Source organism: Terrapene carolina, unplaced genomic scaffold, assembly GCF_002925995.2.
Source record: "Terrapene carolina triunguis isolate 2854851 unplaced genomic scaffold, T_m_triunguis-2.0 Scaffold17, whole genome shotgun sequence".
NCBI classification, from domain to species: Eukaryota; Metazoa; Chordata; order Testudines; family Emydidae; genus Terrapene; species Terrapene triunguis.
Window position 1 is genome coordinate 3,911,982 of NW_020664368.1, and position 15,142 is coordinate 3,927,123.

General features: G+C 39.8%; 1 protein-coding gene across 1 annotated transcript in view; it reads right to left on the reverse strand.

The window, feature by feature from the left end:
* The window catches only part of LOC112103173 (A-kinase anchor protein 11), a 58,403-nt gene that overhangs the window by 17,256 nt on the left and 26,005 nt on the right, over positions 1-15,142 (reverse strand). Inside the window, exons 7-8 of the mRNA XM_024194798.2 lie at positions 10,012-14,674; positions 7,073-7,228 (exon numbers count right to left, since the gene is read on the reverse strand). Coding sequence (XP_024050566.2) covers positions 7,073-7,228; positions 10,012-14,674 — 4,819 coding nt within the window. The remainder of the gene's footprint in view (positions 1-7,072; positions 7,229-10,011; positions 14,675-15,142) is intronic.

The following is a 15,142-nucleotide window of genomic DNA, read 5'->3' on the forward strand; positions in this document are numbered from 1 at the left end:
GGCCAATGCTCAAACCACTGAGCTTATGTGTATTAGTTCTAGATCATTTGAACCAATTTCTAAGATAAATGTAACTCTATTCTTCATTATGTTTAAAGCATAAGTTGCAAGGATATATTTCCAGAACATATCTGTACCTATGACAGCAAGGAGCATAGCACTGAAGTCATTCTGTATGACTGACAAGTCAAACTCCTCATTCTTTAACCTACTGCTTGCAAAAGTTAGAACAGCAAATCTCAACACAATCTTCAACAATGGGGGGAAAGTATGATTTTTTAGCCTGTTCTATTTCCTCTTCACTACAGATAAGATTCACAGTCAGCAATGCACCCAGCATGCATACCCCAACTGAATATAAACAGAGGAATCTTTTCAAAATATTAATTATGAGGAACTAAATCTGTAAGTGAACAAAATTACCAAATCGTCCCTGAAAATTGAATTAACATAAGAACGGCCATACTGGGTCAGACCAAAGGTCCATCTAGCCCAGTATCCTGTCTGCCGACAATGGCCAATGCCAGGTGCCCCAGAAGGAATGAACAGAACAGATAATTATCAAGTGATCCAACCCCCGTCACCCATTCCCAGCTTCTGGCAAACAGAGGTTAGGGACACCATTCCTTCCCATCCTGGCTAATAGCCATTGATGGACCTATCCTCCATGAATTTATCTAGTTCTTTTTTGAACTCTGTTATAGTCTTGGCCTTCACAACATCCTCTGGCAAGGAGTTCCACCGGCTGACTCTGAGTTGTGTGAAGAAATACTTCCTTTTGTTTGTTTTAAACCCACTGCCTATTAATTTCATTTGGGGACCCCTAGTTCTTGTGTTATGAAAAGGAATAAATAACACTTCCTTATTTACTTTCACTTTCTCCACACCAGTCATGATTTTATAGATCTCTATCCTATCCCCCCCTTAATCGTCTCTTTCCTAACCTGAAAAGTCCCAGTCTTATTAATCTCTCCTCATACGGCAGCCGTTCCATACCCCTAATCATTTTTGTTGCCCTTTTCTGAATCTTTTCCAATTCCAATATTTATTTATTTTTTGAGCTAGGGCAACCATACGTGCACACAGTATTCAAGATGTGGGCATACCATGGATTTAAATAGAGGCAATATGATATTTTCTGTCTTATTATCTATCCCTTTCTTAATGATTCCCAGCATTCTGTTCGCTTTTTTGACTGCCGCTGCACAGTGAGTGGATGTTTTCAGAGAACTATCCACAGTGACTCCAAGATCTCTTTCTTGAGTGGTAACAGTTAATTTAGAACCCATCATTTTATATGTATAGTTGGGATGTTTTCCAATGTGCATTACTTTGCATTTATCAACTTTGAATTTCATCTGCCATTTTGTTGCCCAGTTACCCAGTTTTGAGAGATCCTTTTGTAGCTCCTTGCAGTCTGCTTGGGACATAACTATCTTGAGGAGTTCTGTATCATCTGCAAATTTTGCCACCTCACTGTTTATCCCTTTTTCAAGATCATTTATGAATATGTTAAATAGGACTGGATCCAGTATAGACCCCTGTGGGACACCACTATTTACCCCTCTCCATTCTGAAAACCGACCATTTATTCCTACCCTTTGTTTCCTATCTTTTAACCAGTTACCAATCCATGAGAGAACCTTCCCTCTTATCCCATGACTGCTTACTTTGCTTAAAAGCCTTTGGTGAGGGATCTTTTCAAAGGCTTTCTGAAAATCTAAATACACCATATCCACTGGATACCCCTTGTCCACATGCTTGTTGACCCTCTCAAAGAATTCTAGTAGATTGGTGAGGCATGATTTCCCTTTACAAAAACCATGTTGACTCTTCCCCAACAATTTATGTTCATCTATGTGTCTGACAATTTTGTTCTTTACTATAGTTTCAACCAGTTTGCCCGGTACTGAAGTCAGGCTTATCGGCCTATAATTGCCAGGGTCACCTCTGGAGCCCTTTTTAAAAATCGGCATCATATAAGCTATCCTCCAGTCATCTGGTACAGAAGATGATTTAAATGATAGGTTACAGACTACAGTTAGTCCTGCAATTTCACATTTGAACTCTTCAGAACTCTTGGGTGAATACCATCTGGTCCTGGTGACTTATTACTGTTTAGTTTATCAATTTGTTCCAAAACCTCCTCTAATGACACCTCAATCTGGGACAGTTCCTCAGATTTGTCACCTAAAAAGAATGGCTTAGGTTTGGGAATCTCCCTCACATCCTCAACCGTGAAGACCAATGCAAAGAATTCATTTAGTTTCTCTGCAATGGCCTTATCGTCCTTGAGTGCTCCTTTAGCATCTCGATTGTCCAGTGGCCCCACTGGTTGTTTAGCAGGCTTCCTACTTCTGATGTTCTTAAAAAAAATGTTTGCTGTTACTTTTTGAGTCTTTGGCTAGTTGTTCTTCAAATTCTTTTTTGGCCTTCCTTCCTAATTATATTTTTATACTTCATTTGCCAGAGTTTATGCTCCTTTCTATTTTCCTCACTAGGATTTAACTTCCACTTTTTAAAGGATGCCTTTTTGCCTCTCACTGCTTCTTTTACTTTGTTGTTTAGCCATGGTGGCTCTTTTTCAGTTATCTTACTATGTTTTTTAATTTGGGGTATACATTTAAGTTGAGCCTCTATTATGGTGTCTTTAAAAAGTTTCCATGCAGCTTGCAGGGATTTCACTTTTGGTGATGTACCTTTTAATTTCTGTTTAACTAACCTCCTCATTTTTGTGTAGTTCCCCTTTCTGAAATTAAATACTACAGTGTTGAGCCGTTGTGGTGTTTTCCCCACCACAGGGATGTTAAATTTAATTATATTATGGTCACTATTACCAAGCGGTCCAGCTATATTCACCTCTTGGACCTGATCCTGTGCTCCACTTAGGACTAAATCAAGAATTGCTTGTCCTCTTGTGGGTTCCAGGACTAGCTGCTCCAAGAAGCAGTCATATAAGGTGTCAAGAAACTTTATCTCTGCATCCTGTCCTGAGGTGATATGCACCCAGTCTATATGGGGATAGTTGAAATCCCACATTATTGAGTTATTTATTTTAATAGCCTCTCTAATCTCCCTGAGCATTTCACAGTCACTATCACCATCCTGGTCAGGTGGTTGGTAATATATCCCTACTGCCATATTCTTATTATTCAAGCATGGAATTAATATCCATAGAGATTCTATGGTACAGTTTGGTTCAATAAAGATTTTCACTTCATTTGATTCTATGCTGTCTTTCACATACGTGCCACTCCCCCACCAGCACGACCTGTTCTGTCCTTCTGATATATTTTGTACCCTGGTATTACTCTGTCCCATTGATTATCCTCATTCCACCAAGTTTCTGTGATTAATTATGAGTTTGGTGCTCTAATGTATTATGCAGGTTGAACCTCTCTAGTCCGGCACTCTCGGGACCTGACTGGTGCCGAACCAGAGAATTTGGTTTCCTGGTGCAAGTGCTGGAGGAACCAACTGGGGCAGAGCTCTTCTTGACCTGCTGCTCACAAACCGGGAAGAATTAGTAAGGGAAGCAAAGGTGGATGGGAACCTGGGAGGCAGTGACCATGAGATGGTCGAGTTCAGGATACTGACACAAGGAAGAAAGGAGAGCAGGAGAATACGCACCCTGGACTTCAGAAAAGCAGACTTAGACTCCCTCAGGGAACTGATGGGCGGGATCCCCTGGGAGAACAACATGAGGGGCAAAGGAGTCCAGGACAGCTGGCTGTATTTTAAAGAATCCTTATTGAGGTTGCAGGAACAAGCCATCCCTAAGTGTAGAAAGAATAGTAAATATGGCAGACGACCAGCTTGGCTTAACAGTGAAATCCTTGCTGATCTTAAACACAAAAAAGAAGCTTACAAGAAGTGGAAGATTGGACAAATGGCCAGGGAGGAGTATAAAAATATTGCTCAGGCATGCAGGAGTGAAATCAGGAAGGCCAAATCGCACTTGGAGTTGCAGCTAGCAAGAGATGTTAAGAATAACAAGAAGGGTTTCTTCAAGTATATTGGCAACAAGAAGAAAGTCAAGGAAAGTGTGGGCCCCTTACTGAATGGGGGAGGCAACCTAGTGACAGAGGATGTGGAAAAAGCTAATGTACTCAATGCTTTTTTTGCCTCTGTCTTCACGAACAAGGTCAGCTCCCAGACTACTGCACTGGGCAGCACAGCATGGGGAGGAGGTGGGCAGCCCTTTGTGGAGAAAGAAGTGGTTTGTGACTATTTAGAAAAGCTGGATGAGCACAAATCCATGGGGCCGGATGCGCTGCATCTGAGGGTGCTAAAGGAGTTGGCGGATGTGATTGCAGACCCATTGGCCATTATCTTTGAAAACTCATGGCGACTGGGGGAGGTCCTGGATGACTGGAAAAAGGCTAATGTAAGTGCCCATCTTTAAAAAAAGGAAGGAGGAGGATCCGGGGAACTACAGGCCAGTCAGCCTCACCTCAGTCCCTGGAAAAATCATGGCGCAGGTCCTCAAGGAATCAATTCTGAAGCACTTAGAGGAGAGGAAAGTAGTGATCAGGAACAGTCAGCATGGATTCACCAAGGGCAAGTCATGCCTGACTAACTTAATTGCCTTCTATGAGGAGATAACTGGCTCTGTGGATGAGGGGAAAGCAGTGGACATGTTATTCCTTGACTTTAGCAAAGCTTTCAATACCGTCTCCCACAGTATTCTTGCTGGCAAGTTAAAGAAGTATGGACTGGATGAATGAACTATAAGATGGATAGAAAGCTGGATAGATCTTCGGGCTCAATGGGTAGTGATCAATGGCTCCATGTCTAGTTGGCAGCCGGTATCAAGCAGAGTGCCCCAAGGGTCGGTCCTGGGGCTGGTTTTGTTCAATATCTTCATTAATGATCTGGAAGATGGTGTGGACTGCACCCTCAGCAAGTTTGCAGATGACACTAAACTGGGAGGAGTAGTAGAGACCCTGGAGGGTAGGGATAGGATACAGAGGGACCTAGACAAATTAGAGAATTGGGCCAAAAGAAACCTGATGAGGTTCAAACAAGGACAAGAGCAGAGTCCTGCACTTAGGACGGAAGAATCCCATGCACTGCTACAGACTAGGGACTGAATGGCTAGGCAGCAGTTCTGCAGAAAAGGACCTAGGGGTTACAGTGGACGAGAAGCTGGATATGAGTCAACAGTGAGCCCTTGTTGCCAAGAAGGCTAACAGCATTTTGGGCTGTATAAGTAGGGGCATTGCCAGCAGATCAAGGGACGTGTTCATTCCCCTCTATTCGACATTGGTGAGGCCTCATCTGGAGTACTGTGTCCAGTTTTGGACCCCACACTACAAGAAGGATGTGGAAAAATTGGAAAGAGTCCAGCGGAGGGCAACAAAAATGATTAGGGGGCTAGAGCACATGACTTATGAGGAGAGGCTGAGCGAACTGGGATTGTTTAGTCTGCAGAAGAGAAGAATGAGGGGGGATTTGATAGCTGCTTTCAACTACCTGAAAGGGGGGTTCCAAAGAGGATGGATCTAGACTGTTTTCAGTGGTACCAGATGACAGAACAAGGAGTAATGGTCTCAAGTTGCAGTGGGGGAGGTTTAGGTTGGATATTAGGAAAAACTTTTTCACTAGGAGGGTGGTGAAGCACTGGAATGGGTTACCTAGGGAGGTGGTGGAATCTCCTTCCTTAGAGGTTTTTAAGGTCAGGCTTGACAAAGCCCTGGCTGGGATGATTTAGTTGGGAATTGATCCTGCTTTGAGCACGGGGTCGGACTATATGACCTCGTGAGGTCCCTTCCAACCCTGATATTCTATGATTCTATGACTGCCAAACCATGGGAGGTCAATGCAGAGTGCCAGCGGGTCTCCATAGGTGTGGGAACTAGTAAATTATTATCTGTTTTCAGAAGCTCATAACTTTCTGGAAAATATTTCTTTCCAGCTCAAATTTTACATGCATAGGTTAGCCCCAACCTACAGATGGAGTTCTAAGGAAAGTTTGGGGGGGGGGAAGTTCTCCTGCTTATGAGTTATGAAAGGTGAAAAAAACCTCATACTTTCCCCAAATTTAAGTAATCTGAGATATACTTTTCCTCTTACAACTAAAACAAAACAAAAAACAGACGAAACTATAATCTGAACTGTTCATGTTAACTAGTCCTCAGTAAGGATGAAGCCCTTATGTTATTTGAAAAAAAAAAATTAAGTCAATTATATACATGTACAGTGGAAATTTTTGTTACTGTGGGAGCTACTATGCTAACTGCAGCTCTACATTAACATACTAATTAGTATCTTTGCAGATAAAATGGATTCTCTACTGAAATCTTAATTCTCCTGTGGAGCAAATGAGCTCTGCAGGAGGGAGCCCCTATTCTGAAGAGTTTATAAATCAGTGTAAGGGTCAGTTTTACAATGTTGAAAGCAACAGAGCTTATAAGCTCTCCAAGATCAATAATTTCCGTTGAAAGAATTTATAAATTCAATCAACAAATCCATGGATGTGTAAACTCTACAAGCCTAACGTGCGCCAAATTTTTCTTGTTTTTTTTTTGTTTTGTTTGGTTTCCTCTGTTTTGGGGCTGGTTATTTATTTATTTTTGGTAAAAACCGGCAAATTAAAATACAAAATCTTAATGATTAAGAACCTAAGTGTTAAAAATTAAGAAAATAAAAGTTACTGTATTCATGTTATCCATGCCATGTTACATTTACATTGCATTTAGCACTCCTGTGTTGCTTTTAAAATTAGTATATTAATATACTGTCATTAAATATATACGGTATTCAGATTTTACTCATGACGTGTCAACATTACTATAAAAACTGTAACTTGATTTCTTGCCATGAGAGTTTAAAATGCATACCTTAACTATTGATATACAGTTTGTATAGGTATGAACGTGAATTCACACTAGAAAAATCCCCTTCTGAAGGGCAACACTGATTTAAACATAGTAATGCTGAAGTCAATTTTAGTGAAAAAGCATCTTTCTGTTCAATGGAAAATAAACCTTTCTGAGGAAAGAGAGAAAGCTAAACCAGATCAACATACGTTGAGGTGATTGTGTAAGCAAATAAACGTGTTTACAGTTACCTGTCACTGAGGTGGAGGAAACTGCTGCTCTCATCGGGATGTTCATCTTCAAAGCTTAGATTGGACCAGCTGCCAGTGCTATCATCACCAATACTGAGACTCATCTGCTGGCTAACTATAGATTCAGCTGAGTGAAACCCTTCTCTTCCCATAGAACTAAACAAAAATGAAGATGACAGCATTACTAGGTGTATTTCACATTGTTCTGCAAAAATTCACTGAGCCTAATTAGCAAAGCAGGGGACATTTGTCAACTGACTCAACTATTCCCTTTTGGATTTACAATTCTCAGAGACTATATATTACACTTTTGTAAGGAGATTCAAGTCTGGGAGCACCACTTAGGACCATCTTTCACTGGGGAAGTTGGGCAGTAGCATGGACACAAACCCTAATTTGAAAAACTAGTTTGTAGCATTCCAGCATTGGCAGAGCCCTAGTGCCTGGGCAGTTCAGTCTTGTAGACTTCAGATTTACTACAGTGACTACACCTACACAGGGAGGACCTGGCATCTTTGGACTTGTCTGCACGACAAAATGTTAGCTAAAATTTCCCAGTGTCGCTCTGACCAATTCAGCTTCATCAAGGCTAACACAGTCACTGGCATTTTAAGCACCCTGTCATACAGAACTGCACAAGGGTAGACAACATGATGCTTAAAATGCTGGTGGCCTCCTACAGCCCTCTCTGTATTAGAAAAAATGTCCTAGTGTAAACATAGGCTTAGTCTCCCTGTTTCAGAAAAAATAGGCATGTCCATTTATTTATAGACTTTTCCCCTCTGCACAAGAAGCCTGAAATACCTAGAACCAACTCAAGTGAGCAGGCTTAATTTGCATTAAAGGTATTTATAAAACCCTTCATCAGACCCATTCTAACAACACAAAAGAAAACTGAGGTCATTTTGAAAAGTGGTTCAGTCTGAAAATTTGCCTGGCAAGTGCATATAAACTACTCTTAGGGACATATTGTGGCTGCACATGTGCAGCTGTGCTATGGCTAGAGGGTACAGAAAGTCCTATTTGCTCACCAACCCTTCAAAGGAAACAGTCGTAATACGGCTGCTGTGTTCACAAAGTACGAAGATGACCATGATTGTGCTACAGGCAACACTTCACATTTTAAATGGGGTATGTGTGGTTCTGAGGTGTGGCAAGAGTCCTTTTCCACAACATTAGCTAATACCATTAGGTGAGTGCTATGAGGGGAAGGAGGGAAAAGGGAGAGACAGGCAGACACACACACTTTTTATACCGTGTACTAAGTACAAATGATGAATATGCTCCTCACAGCAACCTTTGGAGTCCGTATATCTTATAGAGGCACAATGTCTCCCTCTGACACTACTGGACTGGTGCATAGCTGCTTCTCCAATCCATCATTCTCTTGGGCTCTCAGCACCATAATTAAACTTGAAACTTTACATGAAGTTTTGATTAAAAAGCTGCATTTCTGAACCTCTGGCTGAAAAGTGACATTTCTGACATCAACAGTATAAGAACTCAACAGCACTTTATTTATAAGGTATATTCTCATTTAATATTACATGTACTCTGAATAAGGATTCCAAATAACCTAAGTACAAGGGCCAAGTAATATGAATTCTCAGTCTTCTATCTTTATATGCTACAGGGAACTTTTAGTGGAAGGTCTATACTAGAAGGCAATCAAAAAAGGACAGGAAAAGTTCCTTGAGTTTTGGTAGCAGTTCTGTGAGAATGAAAGATCTATCTTTTAGAATATAAGCTCTTCAGGGCAGAAACCATAATTTATTATGTGTTTATACACATCATAATTTTGCCTTGAAAAACTGGGAGTAGCCTGGTTGGAGCCATTAGGCACCACCACAGTACGTTAACATATCCAGGTATTTACATTATACATCACCAGACCATCTCAGAGTCAAGCAAATAAAACATAGTTTATTGCCAAGCAGATCTCACTCCAAGGCCATGATGAGAGAAATACATTGTTATTATTACTCAGTGAAAAACTACGCTGAAGAGATAGGTCTTGCACTTGGACATGTAAATGGTGTTATTTGAAGTCACTCTGATCTTTGTAAAATCTATTTTCATTAAGAACTAGATGTTAATGTACCTTCTCATTTACTAATTCAACCACATTCAGTGCCATCTTCTATCAAGATATTTAAAGACATTCATTTCTTTCAATGTACCTAAAAAATATGGTATAGTTTAAGGACTTGTAATACATTAGTCCTTATCAACAATGTAGCAAGAGCCTGCAAACCAGTTTCTAGTCTGCTTTAATGATCCTTTATCAACTAAAATCATATATAAAAATAAAATCATTCTTATTTAATATTTATTTCATATTTCTATTTTCAAATATACACAATTTTTTTCTTCCAGAAATTAAGACCGTGTTAAACTGCAATTACAATCAAAATAGACTATGTAAACACCTACTTAATGTAATACGTTTGCTCTTGGTGTACATTGCATGTCACAGATTCTGTAAGTCAGTACTTTACAGCTAATGCAGCTATAGACAGAATTGGATTATACTGTGGCTCACAGATCAACTGAATTGTCAACTAAATTCCAGTAATTTATATCACTGATAAAACAATCTGATCAGGATGTTAGAGAAAACAAAATCACAGAATCCCATTTACCAGAGTCACCCATCAGAGCATAAGTACATTCTAAAGTAGGCTAGAAACTAGTTTGCACTGACATTGAGCTCCTGTAACTGACAAGATCATTATTATTAAAAAATTCCAAACAGCCTGGAGGCCACCAGCAGGAGGTTCCAAAGTAAACTTTATAATTTAAAATTATATTTTCAGAATGTAATTGTGGCAAAAAGTGCTTCTGACCATATACATTTTCAGATTAATAAATTAAGCAAAGTGGGTGCCATTTTCTGGTAACAATAGCAAGAGAATAAGAGGGAGAGAATGTAATGTTACCTTATGTTAACAGCCTGACCAATATTAGTCATAGCTGAAGTCATTATTTCTGTAGTAAGGCTTTCAGCAAAGCTGACTCCACCATGTCCAATACCACTATCAGCTGTCAGACTTGTGTTACTCAGCTCTCTCTCTGCTTTCTCAATAGCTGCACCAACCACCTTCTCAGAAAATACTGTCTTCTGTTCCATGTCAATGTGAATTTTGGGAATATCAAGGTGAAAAATTCTTGATTTTTGACAGACACCACCCAACCCTGAATTGGGGATCTGCCTGATTCTAGGGAGGGGTTCTTGTCCAGGCAGGTGTGGAGATGAACTTCCAGTACAATACTGATATTCCTTCATACTACAGTATCTGCAGGCTGTTCCAGAAAATGGAGACAACTTTTCTGTGTAAGTGAATCTATCCCCATTTTTTCTGTTTTCAGCAGCTTGGAGAACAGCAGACTCCAAACTCATTTCTAAGGTGTCATCCACTACTTTTCTAGCATACTCTTCTATAGCTTGAATGATGCCTTCTCGGTAGCCATATTCATTTAAATTGCCTGTGCTATGATACAGTTTATGTTTTTGTGAGAAAGGAAGAACCGTTTTAGACAGTGTTGTTTTAAGGCGGTCCCCTGTGGCTTCATCAAATTTAGATTTTCTATACAGACAGGAATCTGTTAAGGATTTTGGCAAGCAAACTGCTGACATTTTCAGTTTTCTTCTGACATCACATGTTATACGATGAGCAAGGGATTCAGAAAAATGTAACAACTCTGTACCTTCAGTTCTGTGTACATTGTTTATTTCACAGGCTTGGCCTCCACACCTATGAACACCACTTTTCATTTGCCATTTTGTATCCATATCTTTGTTCAATATTTTGAACAGCTCAAGCCTACCATTTACCTGTGTGTTCTGTACAGGAAATATTCTTCTGTTGTATGTCAGTTTGATTTTCCTGGCAGCTTGTTGTAGGCCTGATTTTATAGATCTATAAGCAAGTCTACTAGCATACTGATCCACTATTAACTCACTGTTGCCACCTTCCCTTTTCAGAACTCGAATGATGTGATCTGCATATTCATCGGTCACGCTCTCACAGCTTGGATACCTGTAAGTCAGACTGGTTGTTCCTAAACTCTGAGGTAAAGAAAGTACGGATGAATCTACCTCTCTGGACCACTGGTTTACTACCGGACACCACCCCTCTTTTGACCTACAGTCTCTATCATCTTTTCTGAGAGAAAGACAATCTACATGACAGTTAACCCGCTTCAACCTCAGCAGCTTGCAATGCCTTGATTTTATCATCTTCTTAGCCTCACTGATAACCTTTCCAGCCATATCACCTGCATAATTCCACAACGAATGTAAAGTTTCTTCTGGGATATTTATAAAGGCAGTATACCCACATATTTTGTTTTGTGCATTTAATTGGCAGTGTCTGTCAGCTTCTCTTTTAATTGTTTTATCATCTAAATGGGAAGCAGCCATTTCAGTTGCCATAGAAATGATATGACCAGCTAAATGATCAGCATACTGTACTGTTTTCTCTGAATGTTCAGTTTTCTCCACAAGCATTTCAGAGTGTTCTTCGTCTTCACTGCTTTCAACTTCTTCAGAAAGTGATCGCATGAGTTTCAGCATAAACTCTTCCTTTTCCAAGGAGTCATGTTCAGTTGCAGACAAGGCAGCAGCAGATGAGTTATAGGGTGTAGAAGGTGGTGTCGCAGGTGCAAACTCCTTTGCTAATTCTCCCTTGAGTTTCTTGGTTAGCTTCCTTAGGTTCCATTCAGAACTAGTCTGAGATGGTACTAAAGGAGTTGGTGGTGGTGTATCAGGTACTGCACAGACATTTCCATCTCTGATGCTTGATTTATCTTCCATCTGCAAAGAATCTTCACAGCCAAACATCACCAAAGAAAGGTTACTTGCATGTAGAAAACAGCTCTCCTGCCCAAAAGCTGAAGGAGCTAGCGTTGTTTTTTGCATATCATGTTTTTTCAATAGTTTACTTTGGGATTTTATTGAACAGCTTCCTGAATCAGTAAACTCTTCTACATTACACCTAGCGAGAGTCACAGTAGGACAAGGAGGTGGAGTGCTTGAAGAAAACCTACGTACTTCATTTCCTTTACGTTCCTGAACACAATCTTTAGGTACTGAAAGTAAACACTGAGCAGAGTCAACTGACGTAACAAGAAAATTAGGTGGGTTATTCAGAGGCAGCTGTTGCGGTTCCACAATTATAGGAACACATCTGTGATTCTCAGATTCTTGTTTCTTTACTGCACTACGCAGTTCTTTTTTACAGTTATCTGTGTTCATCTGTAAGCCTCCATTACATTCTACAGTCTCATTTGTGTGGGAGAATATAGATTTAGTTTCATCTACAGACTGTTTTACAATATACTTGGACAAATGATCAGCAAAAGTATTCTTAGGGATATCTCCACCAACACGCTGACAACGAGGTGTTTTTCTAGTTACAAAATCTGTATATTCCTCCACTGTTTTGGTAACCCCAGATGAGGTTATTGCTTCATACGCCTCATTTACTATCATATCTACCATTGTTCCAGAGAAACTGTTGATGCTTGTTGGCCCAGTTGTTAAATCTGAAATATTATTCACTCCGGGATTGTTGTTTGTTTGTTTGAAATCATTCTGGTTAAAAAAACATTGCCCACTACTTTCACTGTGATCTGCAGTCAGGTAAATATTTCTAAGAGAAGCCACTTCCTCTTCTCTCTTTTTTGTTGTAAAATATGGCTGTGTAGCGTCTTTGTACATTTTCAGACTGCCATCTGCTGTCGGACAAGTCCATACTTTTGCCTTATAAACATCAGATGAAGTCTGATGTTGACAAAGTGCTGTTCCAGCTAAGGGCACTGGTATTGAACTTACAACACCAGAAGTACAAAACAAGGCTTGTTGTACAGTATATTCTTTTCCAGTTTCTTGTATTGGATTCAATGCTAAAAGTGCATTATCATGAAAATTAGGAAAAGTAGTGGTAGTCTGTGTTGACTGCAATGTACTTTCTGCACTTACATATTTTATGTTGTCCATGGAAACACTAATTGCTGCTTGCGTTGTGAAGGTAACATCAACCTGGGATAATTCAATGAAAGCTTCCTGAATGACAGATTCAGACAAATCTTTGGCATATGATCTCACTACTTTGTCTTCATAATCAAAGGGCCAATCCCGTGCAGTCGTTGGTGTTGATGGATGTGAAAACTGGCAGACTTCCATGATTCCCTCAAAAATAAGTTCCTCAGTGAGGTCTGCTGCAAATCTTGCAACTGTGTTAGTAAATATTTGTTTCTTTACGTATCGCATTTCTTTTAAAGCACTTGTTATAGCTTCACTGACCATAAAGCTTGCTAGCCCATTAATGGCACGTTCCTTCAGTGACAAGGCTCGCCGCCTTCCTATCTCATAAAAAGCCATTTGAAAGACTGAAGAAGTCAATCTAGCAGCCAAGTGACACAGTGCATTGGTGCATGAAGAAACTCCTTTTTGTAAGTCTTTAAATGCACTACCAAAACTTTTTTCAACCAGTTCTGTTGCAAATTTTTGTATGCTGTCTTTAATCATTAGTGATTTGTGTTTAGATTTAACTTTCTTATCTGGCTCGTCAGAAGTTTTCCTCTGGAGTTCTGCATTTTGACCTTTTCCCTCTTTTGAGACAATCCTATTAAGGCTGGAAATGTTTTCAGCATGTTTCTGTAGTGATGTAGACGGAGAATGAAAAACAGAACCCAGTATTTCAAATGAAACACTGTTTGCATAATCTGAATATTCACTATAAAGTGTATCATGATTTTGATTAAGCCCATCTCCATTGATATCCATCCGACAAAGACATTCAGTTGAAGCACAGTTCCCTAGTGGGCTGAAAGCTGATGATCTTATAGGGCTGAACAAACTTCCATTGTCTTCTCCTGTTTTCACTGGCCGAGGGGAGTCTGGAACATCAAAGAGGTTGCTATAGGGCGATTCTGGTTTACGAGGAGTTGGCTTCCTTACATTGGCTGGAAGAGTGGGACGATCAAACTTGAATTTTTGAGGATTCATAGTAGTAGTTTTAGAATACAATTGTTCAAGGGCAATCTTTCTCTTCTGGGGTGGGTTACCAAGGATGGGATCCCTTATAAGTTTACAAGTACTTTCCAGAGTCTGTTCCAGTTCATCAAACTGATCAAAACTATCAAAAAATTCACTTACTTCTGAGTCTGAGTCCTCTATACCATCTTTCACTACTGGAATTTTTGGTAGCTGAAGTTTTGCCTTCAAGCTTTTTTGATACCCTTCTTCATCTAAGAAGATAACAGGGCTAGGGCTGGAGCAATCTGACTCAGATGATTCAGCAGGAGAGGAAGAAAACAATGTTTTATGCAAAACATTAACATGTTGATCAGAGGAATTACATGGCTTGTAAAAACTCCTCTGTATCCAAGGATCAGAAATAGAGGTTGTGACTGAATTCTTTACAGATGAAGACAGTTCTTTAAGTCCCAAGATATTTATCAGAGAAGCAGAAGATTTGGCAGATGATTTTCGACGCCCAGAGCTCACAATGATCTTTGAGTCAATAGCTTCTAAACAATGAGCAGGGATGGTCTGTGAAGCAGCATCCCGGAGATTCTTAGTAGTATAGGTTGTACCTAAAAAGAAAAAGAAAATACTTTAAAAACAAAAGAGACTAAAATAGCAAACTGGGTAATTGATTTTGATAGCAATATCTAGATTTGTAATTATTACAATAGGTTAGAGGGTCTTTTAAGACTAGAGAAAATGTTAAAGAATAAAGTATTCCATAAGCACTTTTTTTTGTCAATGATAGTTCCCCTACTACTGCAGGTCTTCTTCTTAGCATATGCGCAATGTGCCTCAGGTGGCGCATGGCCAGGATTCTTCACGGAATTTGGTCCACTGGTTGGATCATTAGCTTCCCCAGCCCGGGCTGGGTACTGATGAGGAGTGTGAAGTGAATGGGACTAAGAGCTCTTGCCTTCATATCACAGATTCTACTTTTTCTGGATCCGACACCGAGTCAAAATCTTTGCTTTATGTCACATGCATGCTGATGTGGAAAGAATGGTGAAATCTCAATTTTTTTTTTTTTTTTTTTT